At 43.5% G+C, this 18,671-nt stretch overlaps 1 protein-coding gene across 6 annotated transcripts in view; it reads right to left on the reverse strand.

Annotated features, from left to right (window-relative positions):
• Window positions 1–8,658: 8,658 nt before the first annotated feature.
• Window positions 8,659–18,671, reverse strand: part of L3mbtl3 (L3MBTL histone methyl-lysine binding protein 3) — a 105,628-nt gene continuing 95,615 nt past the window's right edge. For all 6 annotated transcript variants that reach the window (XM_023564536.2, XM_013151039.3, XM_013151037.3 and 3 more), the window contains 3 exons: window positions 17,078–17,247; window positions 16,782–16,844; window positions 8,659–9,541 (listed from right to left, as the gene is read on the reverse strand). In XM_023564536.2, the coding sequence (XP_023420304.1) occupies window positions 9,398–9,541; window positions 16,782–16,844; window positions 17,078–17,247 (377 nt within the window). In that variant the 3' untranslated portion in view covers window positions 8,659–9,397. The remainder of the gene's footprint in view (window positions 9,542–16,781; window positions 16,845–17,077; window positions 17,248–18,671) is intronic.

The following is an 18,671-nucleotide window of genomic DNA, read 5'->3' on the forward strand; positions in this document are numbered from 1 at the left end:
GAAGCCCGTGCTGCAGAGCATGCAGGCCAGGCCGTGAGAGGCTCTGCAGCCAGGACGCATTTATATCTCCTCCAGGGTCAGATTGAAATGCACTGATCTCACGCTGGAAAGCTTACATCAAATGCGGGCTCAGCTTCATCCCATGAAGATTGCTGTAGTCAAGGGCTGCAAGGAGAATGATCACACACAGGACACATTTATAATGGTCACCCAGGAAGTTAACACAAAGGAAGTACAGGAAATCCATCCACAACACTAAAGACCTAGAAAACCCAGCTGAGGGCCTGGATCCCATGGCAATAACCTTTCTGAGTTCAGCTGAAGACCCAGAGCCCACGACAATGAGCCAGGCAGGTCTGCACAGATCTGTGCTAGAAAGGCCCAAAGGTGGAAGCTAGAAAGTCTGTGCCAACAGGTCAAGGGTTTTGTAGTAGAGCCAAGAAATGACACACAAAATAAGGACCAGGGTTCCCCCCAAAAGTACCACAACCATTCTCAGCAACAATGAGCTCCAGTGATGAGAACAGCTGAGTTCATACCAGGAAGCCAGTGTGACAAGCTTCTCCTGGAGATTAAATGGCACATGTCTTCCCCTCAGGAGCCAGGAAGAGATGCTCAAAGTAAGGATCAAAGCTCCCCCGAAGTGAACTGCAGCCACTCTCAGCAACAAGATCCTGAGCTCTTGCAATGATAACAGCCGAGTTCATATCAGGGCAGCCAGCCTGACAAGCTCCTCCAGGAGAATCAATGGCTCCAAACAACACCACTTAGGACAACCCACATGCTTCTCTCCTCCTCTCCAGGTCTCTTTTCTAGGCAGGCAGCAGTCCTCAGGGGGGCAGTCCACACTTGGCACCATGCTTTTGGAGTTGACCACCAGCTACCACTGCAAAGACAGCACCGGAAGAACCGAAGCCCACACTACCGATTGGTATCAGGTGCAGGGCTCAGCTCCTTTTTGTCATCCTCTGATGCTGACTGATCAGGCCCAGCTGCCCCAGCTGCAGTGCCTTGCCCTGTATCCTACCTCAGCACAGCAATGATGAGTAACTTGGGCAGACTCTGCAGAGCACCTCAGGCCTAAATGACACACTCCAGAGTCCATGCCTCTTGTCAGACTCCTGTCCTAAGCTTGATATTGCTCTGTGACTAAGGGAAAACCATTAGAGTCCTGCCTGAATGTGATAAAATAAATTCTGACCCGATCAGAAGGAACCACTAGTTGTTTGACTGCTGCACAGGTCAAAATGGAAGGGGGGGGGGTGCAGTTGCACCTAACACCTTACCAGGGGCCCGCTCCAGCGTCTATGCCTTGACCTGGGCCTGTGAGTCCTGCCGGCTTGCAGAGCCCTCTCCCAGCCCTGCAAGCACAGCCACTTAGCTGATGCAGTGGCATCACCAGAAAGCTACTCCCTGTCTCTGTGGAGCCAGCCAGCCCAGGGTGACGGGGAGGAGCAGGGGAGACCAGTGTATTCTGAGCACCAGCACGGAGGGGAACCTCAGCAGGAAGACTGGACGGATGAATAAAAAACCAAATCAGGATTTAGCAATGAAAAGAACGATCATCAGTAATGAAAGCCTCCCTAGGAGGGGCTAACAGCACACTGGAAAAACAGGTAGGGTCTGTGGTGGCTGGGCAGAGAGGTTGACAGAAATGATCCCACCTGAAAGACAAAAAGGAGAAGGATGGAGCAGGACACTGCAGGCACAGCTCGGGCTTGTGGGAGAGGCGCCTTTCCTGTGACGGATGGGGTGTGGCTGCAGGGGTACAGGGCCATTCGAGTCCTCAGTGAGCGGACTGAGGATGACAGCCAGAAGAGGAAAGGAAACCCCCCATAGCGTTACACTGGAATTGAAGTCTCAGTGTGAATCGTGGCTTTTAATGTTTATTTACACAATTTAGATGTTCATGTTTACATGTCTATGTGGAGAGAGAGAGAGAGAGAGAGAGAGAGAGCACAAAGATAATGCATTGATCTGGTTAGGACGGTGCAGTGGAAAGCCACCGTGGTAAACTTCGCGTGCATTCAAGGAGGTCGTGGCCAAAGAGAGATTTTAAAGGATAGCCTGAGTTGCTGTTGTAACAATACTTTTGGGCTCAAAGGGTCGACATCAAGGGTGGTACCAGTTCTGCAGCTCTTGCAAAAGCGTTGTCTGTGGAAAGCTGGGATGGCCTTTGTTTGAGGTTCTAGTTCCGACAGAGGCTCTAGTGATGGTTTCTGTTGTCGGGCAAAGGTACACGAGATAGCCTTCTCTGTGACCTGCTGGTTCATCTTTGTTACCAGGTTGACACATCCTGGTTCTGTAAACTTTCACAGGAGATAAAAATGTTTCCTAGCTTTGTTCCATGAGAAAGTTCACAGTAATGGCACCTTTCTAGTAAGGAGCACACCCAGGGCTGAATTTTAGTTTATAAACGCTATTCTTCAATAAATGAAACCAGGGCTGAAGCAAAATTCTAAGAGAAAATACAAGTCAAGCTAGAAATATCGTGTAAAGCCAGAAACTGAGGAAGTGCTCACAGACAACAGGAGAGGTCAACAGGACACAGGAAGCAGAAAGCAGCTCCCGTTGGGCAAATCTAGGTTTAAAAAAAATCCAATAAAAATTATACGCAGAGTGTAAGGCTTGGATTTTTAAGCATTTGATAAGGTAGAAATTCATTAATCTGCAATGATATAAAATATAAACAAGTAATAAATGTAGAAGAGAAAGCTGTATCCGCTGATAGAAGGCCAACCCCTGCACAACCCTTGATGGAGGGACCAGCCACCAGTTTGCAGGAAGCCAAGATGACGATTTGGACAGGAGACAGAAGAGATGCAGTGTCTAAATCTTACGTGTGACCCCGGGACAGATTCTGAACCTATAAAAATCATGTTCAGAGTGACTGCCAGACTTGAATGAGACCTGCCTGTGGGTTAATCTTCCTGAGCTGAAGGTCGCTGTAGTTAAGAAACACACAAGAAAGCATTCAGTGGTCCCAGAGTATCCTGTCCATGGTCCTTTTTCCAGTGGATCAGGAGCAGGGGCTGGGGAATTTACATGAAGAGCATCCGTGAACTCTGTTCTGTTTGTAAACTGAATGTAAACCTGAAATTATTTCAAAAGGAATAGTTCAGAAGCTCTGACGTTATGGGGCGGGGAACAGTGTACTCCCACCTGCCTGCCCAGAGCGCCTTTTTCTGAAGGTGGCAGCCTGCATCTGCAGTCCTCCAGACCTGTCTGCTGACAGTCACCTGCCTTTGTGAGGACAGGCAGCCCAGCTTTCAGACCACTTTCAGGTCTAACCTTCAGACAGCTTAGATCTACCAAAACATGCAGGGAACACGAGGCCCGGTGCAGGGTATGTAGCCATCCTTTAGCTTTGGGGAAAGACTTAACTAAATGAATTCACACAAGCGGGCACGACTGATGACTTGAGGATGCCGTTACAGCAACAGAGAGTGTCTGGTGGAGGAGTGGGGTTCTCTGAGGACAGCATGAAAGAAGTTGTAGGAAAATGTGGATTTGAGAAAGAGGATTTCCATAAAGGCAAAGAGGTTTTGTTCTGACTTAGTCGTCTGATCTGCATTTACATTGTTTACTTTTATCTGTCCAATCTTACCATCTTGAAAGGGTTCTCCTTGCTCTTTAGAATGCTATGATTAAATATTTTTCAAGAGCTGTAAGGGCCGCTTCCTAACAGGCTTCTTATTTTGTCCCTTGTTGGACAAAAGGTAACAGTGGCACACATGGAGACACGCAAGGTCCTAGGACCCTGGCTTGGTAACACAAGTGACTAACACATGAACACATACTTGGAGTCCTCATTTAGCTGAGTCTGCATCCAAATTTTTTATTCTTAGTTGGTTTTATTGTTAATTCCAGAACTGGAAAACACTTCATTCCATATAACAGAACAGCTCTTCCCCGAAGTTTTAATTTTATACTTTTACAATTTTACTAGGTTTGTTATTTATCTTTTTCTATTCATTTCAGGCTTTTATTCTTTTCTCCCCCTTCATCTCAAGTTTTTACTTATCCATTAAAGCTGCTAAAATATCTTTAAACTGGCATTCAAAGTTCAGTGTAATTCTAACGAGTCATTTATCTGTTTACGTTAAAATTAGCAGACTTTCTTCTAACCTCATCTATTGCTTTCTTATCAGATGTTCAGAGAATTCCAACCCCTTACAAGAACAGTTATTTATAACAAAACAAGGCATATCTTAGAATCCTACTCAGAAGACATACTGGCTGCTTTTTCAGTGGTGGACAATCCCATCAACACTGCGCTGCCCGAGACAGTGAGACACTGCCTGGATGAAGGCACACAGCAGTGTTGGTAAATGTGGGGAGCAGGGAGCCGCGCTGGTTATCTGTGTGATTCAGGATATGGAAAAACACTGCTTCAGTAATAAGATTCAGTGAAGTAAATGGTGGAAAGGAATAAAGAACTTTTCCAATGAGAGACATAGAGCCGTAGACACTGAATACCAAAGCACATTGTATTGGGGAAGTAGTGACCTGTTAATTTGATAAATCAAATCAGAAGGTGAAACATCACAGAATAATCTCAGTGGACAGAGTACAGAGCTCTTGTTTCTTCTGGCAGTGGCCTGGTGGACAGATTTGGGGTGTTGAGTTTTCCTGGAAGACGCTGGTTTTATTTTTTGTGGGGGGTACCAGGGATTGAACTCACAACCCTGTGCTTAGCAGGGAGGCACTTGTGCGGCTGAGCTTTATCCCTAGCCCTAGGATGCTGACATTAAAAGGCTGTGAAACACGCATCTGAGATGACTAGCTGGTTCCCTGCTAAAGGCTGTGACAAACCACCACCACTGCCGCCAAGAAAACCTAGATGTTTTATTATTAGCTTTGCCTAAGGTTGTTGAAACCTCTTCTTCCTTGGCCTATAAACGTGTTTTCTTTGACAGACATGAAGATCACAGCCACATGTTTACTCCTCCCAGATGTTTCTGGGGAAAATCCCAGCCTTTTGGTTGCCATGAATCAGAAGGCACGTAGCACGTTCATAGGCACTGGTTTGCCAGTTTATAAAAGTCATAGGACTTATTTGAAAGGACAGCAGTAGATGACGAATTATGCTTTGTCATACAAATCTGCTGAAGGGCCACGAGCTCATGTATTGTAACAGAACTGCCATGCCGAGGTCTCTTATTGCTCAATATTTTACATATGATGGGGTAGTGACACCATTCCTCTTTCCAGATGCAAGTGTCCACACCTGTGCTGGCAGGCATGCCAGCACGTGTCGAAAAACCCTTTCAACATCGATGTCTGTGAATTTTCTTTATGCCTGGACAAGGAGAAGCTCACCAAGGTGGATGACTGTCACAGCCTTGGTGGCTCTAGTGGCTGCCTTTCATATATTTGGGATCGCGTGTCCATGAAGACTGGCTCAAACCTTCAATTTCCTGGAGATGCTCATCTTTGATGTGCATGTCCCTATTTTCCTTCTTTGAAGGAAAAGGAAAAGGAAGTAGGATTTCAGCCCCATCACTTAACAGCATGCCAAATACTACACCAAAAGTCACCTGTGGGGCCATGGAGGTGTGACACCATTTTACTTTAGGGTTCGGACAGAGGTAGGTATTAGCAAACGATCATGTATTGAAGATGCTGATGAATTTCAGCTTCTTCTGTCTTTACATTTCCTTGAGGTCTTTGTGAAATTCTGTAATAAATATCATGGAAGTGTTCTTTATTCATTTTGACTTGTGGTCTTAGAAATTCCATGATGAAAGTATATATTCAAGAATGCCTTTTTTTTTTTTTTAAATCGGTACCGGGAATCAAACTCACAACCGCACACTTACAAGGCAGGCACTTATGCCGCTGAGCTAATTGCCCAGCCCAATGCTTTCCTTTTTAAAAGTCATTACCTTCAAATCCTTTCAGGCCTTAACAAGACTCAGTGCATTCTCACTCTTACAGGTATTTCAGGAGGAAAATGATCAAAACTACAGTTTGGAGGTGTTGAAGGTGCCCCTTTTGGTATCATCACGAAAATATCCACGTTGCTTACTAATTCTCAACAAGGCAACGGTGATTTTGGAGACTGAAAAGAAACTGGGATGTACATTTCCCAGGTTATTTCATCAAATGAACTAAAAAAGTTTAAAAAGAAAGAATATGAATTATCGAAGAGATATTTTTATAATACACATCTCTGGAACTCTCATAAAATACGTATTTTACCACGGACATAATGACAATCTGCCTTTCCTTCTGTAAGGGTTTAGTTGGTGAGGCAAAAGGAAATGAGAGATGGGCTGCCCAGGTCTACAAGGGCCACTCACTCACCACGTACACCGGAATGGGCAGGCCAATAAAAGGAAACGGGTCACATGTGAGTTTTCCATAAAGCAGTCCCTATCTCGCTTTCTTCCTTTTCAGTAAAATCTAAAGTTCCTTCCTTATAAACTATCCCCTTATTTTTCGCAAATTATCCTCCTCCAATAGCTTTTTGTTTTTTGTCAGTATCAGAGATTGAACTCACAATCTTGCACTTGCCAGGCAGGCAAAATCTAATTCTGCAGTGTCTTCATCATGCTGTCCCCAGTGCTCTCCATCGGTTCTCAGCCCCCTGTCCTTCCAGGCATATCATCGCCATGGAGCTGAGTGACAGCACTCCTACGTGGGGCATGGGAAGGGGTCTGCACGGTGCTGCACAGACACTGCAGCGAGATCTCAGTTCCCAGACACGATGGACTTGAGCTGACCAACAGGGCAGGTTCCTGTCTGTTTCCTCGCTTTCCAATCATGCATCTGACCCTAGCACTTGGCTTGTGTTGTCACTTGGTAAATATTCAGTACTACCTGACATTCCCTGTTTGCTGTGGGTCTTGTCTACTGAATGTGCACATGGTAAGTGGCAGGCTGTGACGAATACTAACCCTCTTGGCTTGTACAGTGACTTAAAAATATTTAAAAGCGCCTTTTAGATGCAAGGTCCATTGTTTCCACTCTTCCCTTCTGTGTTACCCCAAGCCTGCTTCTCTTATTTCGGAGGCTTCCTTAGTATCGAGACTCCCTCTCTTTTCTCCTTTAAAATGGATTACATCCTAGAAGTAGAATGGAAAAAAGCCCCCCCCCCCCAGGTCTACACAACCTTACGTCACCCTAAGGATGTCCAATGCCTTGCCTCTAACTTACGAGCACATGTTGCTGGATGTATGGGTTTCCAGGAAGATTTAAAAGTCTTTTCATTGCAACACATGCTTTAAACTGGAAAGGAAGCCAGGCATGTTGGTGCACGCCTGTCATCCCAGCACTTGCTAGGCTGAGGCAGGAGAATCGGTGTAAGTTTGAGAACAGCCTGGGCTACAGAGTGAGCTGAAGGTCAGCCTGAACTACATAGCAAGACTCTGTCTCAAAAAAAACCAAAAACAAATCAAAACAAAAGATATAAACTGGAAAGGAAAAATTCCCATGTGGATGAACCCAACTTGACCTAACAATATAATTTTTGAAAATCCTGTCTCATTTTCTTGGCATATGGTTTGATAAACAATGGGAAATCTTATAGATATACTAGGTAGTAGTTATCTTCCTTTTCTATGTCAGGAATCAAATGAGGGCCTCATGCATGGTAGCCAAGAGCTCCACCATGGAGCTACATCCACAGACCTTCTACTACGCTTGAGACTTCAGTTCTGTGTTTATTCCACCTCTCCTATTTGAGGAACTTCCTTAAAAATAATACATATGTAAAAAAGGATCTGTAACGAAAACTTTATTTCATTCATATCAGATATAACAAATGCAACCTGAATGTATGTTAAATTCTGAACAAAATATAAAAGGGGGCAGTGGACAACAAGGCAAACCTTAATTAGCAGATTACACAAAGAAATGAAGGGGATCCTGCCGTCGCTGAGCCTTTCTACCCTGAATCACGCCAGGTACAAATGACCACTCACACACTCCCAAACTGGCACATGACAGGAGTCCTAAGCCAGGGAAAACAGGGCAACACAGTGTGGGACGCTGCCCAGACTTCAGACAGCTGCAAACTGAGTGTCTGTTTTTAAAACAGTCCTTCAATAAATGCCTGGCCCTGCAATTAGAAAGTAGATCGTGAGACCGACAGAATAGCTTTTCCCTTAGAAATACTTTTTATAAAACAAACACTGCCAGCTGTCAGCTGACAGGTAATCAAAGGGTCTCCGTGAAAAGTGCTTCCGAATGCTCAGGTATCCAGGTGAAGTACTCTAAAGACAAGCGACCGCTCCGGCATGGAGGAGCCCGGGGAAGCTGCTTTGGGATGCAGGTGCCTCGTCTATGAGTACCGAGAACTCTGCAAACTCCACGTGTGCTGCTCCCACTCCCTACCACCTTCCCTCTTCGGTAAACCCATGCTTTCCTCCTTCAACCAACCCTGAAGAAAACCTTACTGCAAGATTGGAGATGGCTCCTTACAGACTGGAGACGGCTCCTTACCGATGAATGAACCCTTCATCCCTGAAAAGCACCAGTTACCTCCATGTCCATGAGAGAAAAGCTCAAGATAATCCCACACAGAGTTCAAGATCCTTAGACCCCCCAACCTCACCTGCACCCTGAATGTGACCACGCCCTCCCCCAATGCCCTCAGACTGGTAATCCAGAGCACAGCGCGCAAGACTGATGCCACTCATACATACTACCTAGTTTATTTATGCTGATAGATTTTATTTTTCAATTCCATTCTTTTATATACATGTTTTTGGTAATTATAGTAAAGATGCTGGTGAAAAGTAATCTGTTTAACATTTCATAATGCGTGCAAAAGTAAAAACACTGATTCAAAGAAAAGTAAGTTTTGCAACTGTTCAGCCCCATCAAACAATGACCAGCAGCTGGGCAGTATCATGACTTGCAAAGTTATACTTAGCATAATGTTGCAATTCAGAATATGGCACAAAATGAACAATACAGGTAACAGTCCTGCCGGCTAAACTTGCCAGGCTTTGACTAATTTGGTTTTACGTTTAAATTCAATTATATAAAAAGGTTTCCCGAAAGTACTGAAAAAGAAAGAGTGTACATGAAAGAGAATTCAACAATGTTTACAAAATGCCGAAAGTTCTTACTCTGCCCCTCCCTTGTCCATAAATAATTAATGAGGATCCCTTTCCCCACCCCCCAGCCACAAAAAGATTTACAAAGATAAATTTAGCTCAGTGAACAGAACCAAAAGATGACTGTTTTTAGACAGTACCTGGTTAAAAGCTCACGCACTTTCTTAAGAATTCATATATATTGTCTCTTTGAGGAATATAAATAATCCGATAGTGTTGCTCTTTTGAGTTTTGCAGACTTCTCATTTAAGAGTTATAACCGTCCTTGTGCTTTGAATAAAACATGAGCTGTAAAGCAGAAAGCCGATGGAACTCGGAGTCCACCATCTTCAAAGTTCATTGTGAGAATTCTTCTCTGCGGCCTTGAACATCAGAATAGAATTGAAAATTTTGAGAGCAGGGCCCAGCTTAATGCTCATAATTTTAACAATGTCTGTTTGGGTCATAAGTAGAAATGCTTCTCCGTCAATTTGCTAAAACAGGGAAGAAACAAAAGAATGTGAATTAGCTGGAGGTGGTGGTGTGGTAAATACCCACTGTCAAACAGTCAGCTGACTTCTGCTCAGTGACTAAGAAGGTACACGGTGGTGTTCAAGAGTCCAGCGTCTTCCAAAGACATGCAGCGGTGGTCTTATCTAAAACAGCAACCTGCCTATGCACTGAGGCTCGGTCCCCTGGAAAATGGGAAATACCTGTGTTTCCTAGGATCACTAATGAATTAGGTACTGAATTAAGAAGAAAACGGAAAAATCTAGGATTTCCCAATCTACTTCACAGCACGGTAGGTTTTTAAATTAGAAAAGACAAACAATGGGACTGGGGATTTAGCTCAGCGGCATAAGCACCTGCCTTGCAAGCAGGCGGTCGTGAGTTCGATCCCCGGTACTGGAGGAAAAAAAAAAATTAAAAAAAAAAAAGAGAGAGAGAGAAAAGAAAAGACAAACAAATAACCTATTAACATAACCAGGAGAATACAGGTGACCCATCAGCTCCATGCTAACCAATTTTTAAAATTAGCCTTTTAGGAAGATGTTTATTTCCAGCAAAGCCACACTTAGCTTCCAGATATAGAAGAAAAGCAATGCACAGCACACTAGGAAGAATGTGAGGCAGTTTTAAGAGCACAAACTCCTCTGTTACCATGATTTGCAAAGTTATACCTTGGCCTCTCCTATGACAAAAAGTCTGTGCTTCTACAGTGGAGGACTTCGAGGCTCAAAGACAGCACTGAGGAGATGATGTCTGGTTTGGTAGCTGCGAATAATGACAGAGCTTTTCTGTGTGTGTGAAAGAGAGAGAGAGAGAGAGAGAGAGAGAGAGAGAGAGAGAGAGTGTTTCAGCTCTTGGGGAGCTCGAGGCCTTGAGACACACTTCCTTTTGGGTCTTCCCACTTTCCACAAAAAGTAAACCATACATTTATTTTCTGTTTCATCAGAAACTGTGACAGCAACGTAGTATGTTACGGGATTGAATGGTCCCCTGCAAATTAATGTGCCAGTGTCTAACTTCCACAGCTCCTTACAATGTCATCTTATTTGTAAATAGGTCACTGCCTATGCAATTTAAGGTGCAGCCACCATGGAGCAGGGTGGACCCCTAGTTCAAAATGACTGGTGTCCACAGAAAGAAAAGGGGAAATTCGGATACAGACACACCAAGAGGGAAGACAAGGGGGATACCATCTCTACATCGAGGGGAGAGGCCTGAACAGATTATTTCCTCAGAGTCCCCAGAAGGAAGTAAGCCAGCCCAAGCCTTGGCCTTTAGATTTCTAGTGTCCAGAACTGTAAGACAGGAAACCTTCAGTTTAGACCACTGATTTGCATTTGTTACGGCAGCCCTAAAATCTAATAAAACACCGAACGCTGCAGAGTTCACTAAATAAAAGGCTGACAGTTAAGTACGTTTTTTTGGGTCTTTTTTTTGTCTTTTAGAGACAGGGTCTTTCCATGCAGTTCAGGCTGGCCTTGAGCCCAAGTTGGTCTCGAACTCACAATGAACCTCTTGCCTCGGCCTCCTGAGCGCTGGGATTACAGGTGTGTATCGCCATGCCTGTCTCTTAAGTACTTCTTTCTTAATATCTTCTTTTCTTCTGAAAATTTAAAAAATAAACCTCTACAATCTAAATTCCCTAAATAGTCTACTTTATCGTTAACAACTAGACTCTTGCTGAACTTCAAATAATAACTATATAGGAAAAATTCTGCTGATTTCAGTACAGGCAGCTGCTACAGTAAGCTAGAGAAAGCTAAGCTGACCCTGTGGCAGGTGTGAGGTGACTGGTGTTCGGAGACACCCGTCTGGTCTCATTTGCCTGAGCTGTGCCAGCCCTCTCCTGACAGAGTGGAAGCAGGAGGAAGAGAGCTGCTAACATGTTCCCACCCCAGACAGACTTCAAGCGCAGGCAGAGGCTGAGAGTGGCCGTGGAAGGCCTTAACGAAGATGTCGCCCTACACACTGGTATCCAAAGGGTGGACTACAGAGATTTATGGGCTCCTTACAGATGCGGAGCCTGCCCAAGCCTGCAGCAGCCACCAGGTCTTCTCCGACAACACAGAACAGCGCAGGTGACAAGTAACCAGAGAATGGAACATCCAGGAACTGAGAGGCTGAGATTTGAAGAATGGGGCCAAAGGTTAAGGTCTGACAGATCATTATTCATAAGATTATACTGCAAAGAAAAAAATATATCTAGAAGATAGGGGGAAACTCTGTGTAGGCAAGCCGGTCAGATGCACGGTCACAAGACGAGCCTCAACAGGAAGGAGGAGAGCTTGACGGAAGAAAGTGTGCATTTTAAGAACTGTGATCCTGGCAGTGCATTCTGAGCTTACTTCTTGAACTTACTATCTTTTTTTTTTTGAACTTACTATCTTGCTTAAGGCCCGAAAGTAGGGAAAGGGATTTGCAGTTCAGTGTCCCCTTTTTCAATTCCCCCGCCCCTCCTCCTGTGGTCTCACGCTGTCTTCCAATGCTCAAACTCTTAAGTCCCAGTGACACACTCTTTCTCAGAGTGCAAGTGCATGAATATATTCACTCAATAGAAATGTACTAAATATTCTATTCCAAATTCTCTCAAGGGCCCACGCACACAGCAATAGCAGTAAAACGCAAGTAAGCTAATGGGTAAGCAAGCAAAACCTCCACAGAGTTCACATTCTGGGAGCTGGAAGACCACAAGCAACAAGCAAACAAATTAATTATTAAGCTGGAAGGTGATAAGTGTTATGAGAAAACAGCCGATAGGGGAGAGGATCGGGCACATGTGGCAGTGGATGGCACTTTTGGAGTAGGACAGTCAGGGGAGGACTAACCAAAATGTTGGCATCTGAGCAGAGCGAGTCATGTGACCTCCCAGAGGGCGAGCACTATAAACAGGGAAAAGCTGGAGCAGGCGGGACAATGGGGACAGCTGGAGGATGGAGGAGGCTGGGCAGAACTGCAAGGGACAGTGTGAAAGGGAACCAGGAGGCAACAGAGGGAAGGAAAGGTCAGACTGGCTGCCAAGACTCTGGCTTTTACTATTAGGTATGAATGTTCTGGAAGGAGCTGGACAGAGGTGGGGTGTGATCCGACTTTAATTGTAGCAGCATCCCCTGGACTGAGCTAGGAGTGCAGAGCAGTAAAAACTGCATGAATTCAGGAGAGAGACGACGCTCACACTAATACGTAAGTGATGAAGGTTCAGTGAGACTCTTCATGTGTTACAAATATACTCAACAGGATCTGCACTGTGGAAAACAAGAGGTAAGGATGATTTCCAACAACAGCTGACCCTAATATATCTACTTTCCCTTTTAGAGATGGCTTGTAAGACTTTAACTATGTTATGATTTACTTCTAGGACTGGAACCAATACCCACTGATTATGTGAGACAATCCTAGGTAATCCTAGGCAAGAATTCTGTTTTATGACTTTTAAGCATCTTGCTCATCAAAGCATTTCACTGTAACATTCACAAGGTAGGAATTTAGCAAACATCCACCAGATGTGTGAATAAAGGAGTGAACAGACATATGCATGCACGATACATTTGGACAGAGAATATTAACTGTCCCCCTCCTCCAAGAAAAGATCTGGCTTGGAGGAAGCGTGGTACCTGGAAAGAGTCCCCAAAGACAACAGCCATGTTACAGCTTTAATCTAGCTGCCCCCTCCGGAGCCTCATATGCTCAAGAGGAGAGCTTCTGGAAGAGGCATGGACCATGGCGGTGCAATACCTGACTTCTTGTTAGGCGGCAGGGCCTGTCAGGGGAGGAAGTGACCTGGAAGGGTGCAGCTCCCTCCCAGGGTCCTCCTTTTTCTCTCTGCTTCCTAACTGCCAGTACATGAGCAAATTTTCCTTAACTATGCTCCTCTGCTATGCTGTCCTGCCTTGGAGCCAATGGACTACAGACTGAAAACAGGGGCCAAAATAAATTTTTTCCCTTAAGCTGTGAGTGTTGGGTATTGTGCCCAGTGATAACAATGTGATTAACACAGATTTGGTTGCTGCTGTGAACACAGGAGCTTTTAAGAAACCTTAAGAAGTGGTTCATGGGAGGAGTTTGGGAAGATTTGTAGATACAGCCCTAGAATACTGTCAGCTGAGTTTAATGGAAGATTCTAATTGCTCTCCAAAAGATCAGAATGTTAGTGAAAATGCAGATGGTAAAGACCAGACTCAGGAAGTTTCAGTTGGAAACAAAGACCCCATTAGCAGCTGGACTAGAGGCAACGATGGAGTTCTACTCAGCTATAAAGAAGGATCACACTGAGATATTTATAAATAAATGGGTGCAGCTTGAGACCATACTCATAAGTGAAATAAATCAAACTCACATGTGTGAATACCGAATAGTTTCCCTAGTGTAAGAAAGGATTTAAATATATAAAAGTATGTGGTAATCATGATTCCCCATTATGTGGCCTTGAAGCCTTATAAAGCTTTCAGTCATTAATTGGAATGGCTTTATTCTGGGCTGCTTGATATTATTGCCTGTGATGAAATAAACAGCTATTTTGAAGAAAACAAGACATCATAATAGCTAGTGCTGATTTAATATCATCTTGTTTTGAAGCCCTACCAAACTGTTGCTCTTCTGTCTCCACTGGTTTTATCATGTTGTATCTTACTGGATTTTATTATATGTGATAGTATAAACAAAAATTTTTATAGGCAAAGAGATAATATAGAAACCATTGTTCATTTTCTGTTAGCTGGTTCTAAATACCCTGTAATACTTTCATTCACTTGAAAGGTTTCACACTGTCTTGATATTTCTGATGCTATAGTATACGAAGTTATATTCAAATACTTCAAGGAAAAAGACACTATGGTAACTACTATTAAGTCGGGTTATTTGGTGGTGAAGCACTAGGTTGCTGAAACTGTCATGCTTTGACCTATATTGTTATGTTGCTATGTCCTCTTTTATCTCAAGCTCATCTTTATTCATTAAAAAATTAATTAAAAAAAAAGAAAATTTGGCTGTTTTTCTAATGTCCTGAGATTTTTGGGGGAGACTGAGGTTAAGTGTGGCTAAGCAATTAATTTGGCAGAAGAAATTTCAAAACAGCCCCGTGTTCAAGCTGTGGTAAGGGTACTGCTTAGCAATATTCACAATGAGAAACAAGTGCAAAAGGCCCATTTAAAAAGTATTCAGATTTGCCAGAAAAATAGGACCTGTAAAATTGGAGCAGAACAGAGCTTGATTGCTGAAACAGTCAGCACTGAAAAGAAGCCAAGTACTTTACATCAGAACAGTAAGAAAGATATGATCCCTTGAGGTCATTTGAGAAACCAGGAAGACTTTGTGGGCTTGAGGGTGCCAATGTGAAAAACTTTGCTTTGAGAAGAACTCCAGGGGACGCTCCTTGAAAAGAGCTGGTTAGGGTAGTGGTTTCCTAGGATTTGGTTCACAGTGTTAAGCTAGGTAAGCTCTCAGAGGCCTCTGCAGCCATGGTCCAAGGTGGTCTGGCTACTGATCAAGCCAGTGACTTGGCCTCAATCACATGGTGCTGGTTTTAAGTACATGCAGAATGCAAAAGTTGTAAGGTCAGGAAGGCTTTCACTCAGACTTCAGAAGACTTGGAAGGCCCGGAAGTGTGCCCCAAAAGGGCACTATGTGAAGCTGTGAGCATGAAGCCAGAAGTACAGTGGAGACCGCAGAATGTTGGAGATGTCAGGAGTGTCCAATGTCTGCCAAGGAAGGCAGTGAGTGAGCCTTCCCAAGAGAGGACCATCAGGATGGGATCACAAAAGGCATCTGCAGTTCACACCTCACTAAACTGGTCCTGGGTATTGGACATGGAGCTACAGGATTTAATGTTTGCCTGCTGGATTTCAGGATTGCTTTGGTCCCATTCTTCCCATCCTCCTGCTCTTCCTTTTTGGAATGGGTACCAATGTCCTGCGGCACTGTATGTTCCAAGTATTTGAATTTCTTTTGGATTTTTTACATGCCATGAATAAAAACATTATTCAAAGAAAGACCACAGTGGTGCATGATGGTGTGTACTTACAATCCTAGCTTCTTAGGAGGCTGAGACAGGGAAAACTGCAAGTTTGAGTGCACTCTGGGCAACTTACTGAGATTCTGTTTCAAAAAATTAATTAATTAAAAGGTCTGGTGGATTGTAGCTCAGTATGGAGCCTCAGGGTTCAAACCCTAATACCAACTAAAGAAAAAAATAAAAATAAAAAAAGAAAGAAAATAAATGTCACATTATTTTGAACTTGAATCTTTATTACATAATGAAGCAGACCTATATGGATCACCTGGCTGTCAACAGACAAGTAGAGTTTATAAAACAGACTAGAAATGTACTTCCAAAATCTTATCATTTCCAAAAGCAGTGACGCCTCAAAGAAAGAATGGCAGCTGTGGCATGGGTCTAAGTCTATTTAGCGATACAAAGTTCACTGAGATGAGTCTAGGCAGGCACTCAGGAGTCAGGGAAAGAAACTCAAAATCTAGGGTTGGGGATTTAGCTCAGTGGCATAGGCGCCTGCCTGGCAAGCACAAGGTCGTGAGTCCCATCCCCAGTATAAAACAAAACAAAACAAAACAAAACAATTAGAAATCTGAATAACTGGCAATCAAAGATCATCTCAAAAGAAAACATGGCATTTCTGCAGTAAAACTACATCAGAAAAGGGATGTTAAAAGTTAGATCCTTGTGCATTTTACCATACACCCAGGAAAAGCATAAACTGCATCTTGAGTACAATGAGGTTGCTCTATCTTTTAAAGTTTTAAAAGTAATCTTTCACTTTATGTTTTGATCACAAATTACACATATTACTTAGAAATGTGCAAGATCCCAGGGACTGTTTTCAGCAAGAATAATGCTATTTATTATAAGCATCAAAATGAGTTCATCTTGATATTGTTAGGTTTTAAAATAAAATAATGCTGCTTATTTCTTTGTTTTTTTCCCCTATGTTATGAATGGTCTAAGTGCATGCTATTTAAATTTTGTTGGGGTTTTCATAGTGAGTCTAATGATCAGAAAATAGAACTTACAAATATTTCTCTGGCTCTCACCTTCTCCCCAGACGTTTTTCACAACTGATTAATGCTGTGTATTAAACAACTATGCATCAGTTCCTCAACTTTAACACACCCTACACCCTGCCCGAGGGGTGCCAATTCAGCACCTGGCCCCTCCTCTACCCCTCAGGGCTCAGACCTCATTAAGTAATATACTGCACTGTAGTGAGCACTTACTTCATCCTTAAATACCTTCCCGTGTTCTTCACAGCCAGGCAAGCTCTGTATGAATTCTGACACCTGTCAAAAACAACACCAAAACTTTCAGTTTAAGAGAAAAACCAGAATCTGCTAAATGCTGCATGGTCAACACATTTAGCCTCTCTCACAGTAATTTCAGCTCTTTCAGAAGGAAAAAAATAAAAAACAAAGTCAGCTAAACCCTACCTACACTCTCTTTTAATCCAATGCTACTCTATCCGATACCTGATAGATAAAAAAAGAAGAAGTGATACGTGTGCATGCCCCTGTACCTCATCTGTGCTCCACTTGGACACTCTGCTGGCAGGGATTCCGGCGACAGTGGGAAGCAGTTTGCTTTGCTGCTCCCAGCGCAAGGGCAGACACGGAATCGGGGACTTGAAGGACAGAAACACAGCTGACCGACGCTGCGCCTGCGGCACGGTGGGCTCCTCCCGGGCACCTGATCAATGGAAGCAAAGAAGAATTCACTCCCTGAGAAGCAGCAAAATGTTCTACATGCCATGCGTTTCCCCCAGAAAATGAGGACTGAGGGAACGGGGCAGCTGGAACACGGAACACAGCTGCCTCCAACATCGTAGTCCCCTGATGATTACATTGTCCTTTGCATACACTTGGTGCAGTGCTCACTACTAAACACACCCTGCATTCTGTGGCTCAGTGTTGACCTTAGATGCTTCAGATAACAAATGTGCCTCACAGGTGTAGAGGCAAAGAAAGTAACTCTCACCTTAGGAAACTATTTGTTCTGCTTTCTACTCTGGATGGCCTAAAGGGAACAGTTGCCAATTTGCATGTTTAAGTGCCACGAGGGAGCACAAGACGTGGTTACTACACGTTCTTCTCTCTTTTCTCCCTTTTCATCTCAGCCTTGGTGTGTTCTTTCCAACTTACTAAGCATACTGACTTTTTAAACAGCCAGTGCAGGAGATAAATTATTGTAATAGAAATCAAACAGCAGAAAGACACATGGTTTGTCACTATTGGTGAAGATCAAAATTAAAACTACAGAATATTCTATTTATGTGCTAGATTTCAGAACACTAATCTGGTTTGCTGCTGCCTTCCTAAAACGAAAATTCCTAGTCACTGTTTAGCAAATGACTTTGTCTTGGGACTCTTTAAGAGTTTGTCAGGGATGGTGTCCTCGTGATTCTCTAGAACAGAAACCTTTTCTGAAAACCACTTCCTCAAAGCCCTGCAGAGGAAAGGCACCTGCTCTGCACTTCCCCCCCCTCCCCACAGCTGGGCTACAGGGCGCTTCACCTCCACCGCAAATCCTTGCCAAGGGGCTACATAGGTCAGGCTTCTGCATCTCTAAGAAGATAGTCAAGTAAGACTTTTTTCTTTTCTTAAAAAATAAGATTACAGAAATTGTTCTTGAATCTTCCTAAGTGAACATACTTAGGGAACCAATGACTGGATCAAACTACACTGCTATAAAGAAAGGTAAATTTGAGTTAAGAAAATGGAGTTGCTTTGAGGTCACACTGCTAACTGAAAATAAATCAGACGCACAGGCTTAAACATCACAGGGTTTGTCTCATTTGAGAAACTTAAATACAAATAAAGAGCAAAATAAAAAATAGATAGCAGGAAATAGGAAGTTAGATCTTTTGCAAATGAGAAAGAAACAAAAGATGGAAGATAGGGAAAGAGGAGAAGAGGACCTAAAAGGAGTCAGGGTGTGTTCTGCGCATTACTATGAACATGACATTACAAACCACAAACACGGACTAATAAAAATTCAACTAGGACAAAACTAAGACACAGTCAGCACGTCCTTCCAGCCACACTCCTTTCATCCAGGGCGGCCACTTCCCTTCCCATACCACCGTTTCTTCTTCATTTTGGGAAGAGTGTTTA

This window comes from Cavia porcellus, unplaced genomic scaffold (genome assembly GCF_034190915.1).
Source record: "Cavia porcellus strain 051 isolate PalLab524CR breed Dunkin Hartley unplaced genomic scaffold, mCavPor4.1 scaffold_22, whole genome shotgun sequence".
Taxonomy (NCBI): domain Eukaryota; kingdom Metazoa; phylum Chordata; class Mammalia; order Rodentia; family Caviidae; genus Cavia; species Cavia porcellus.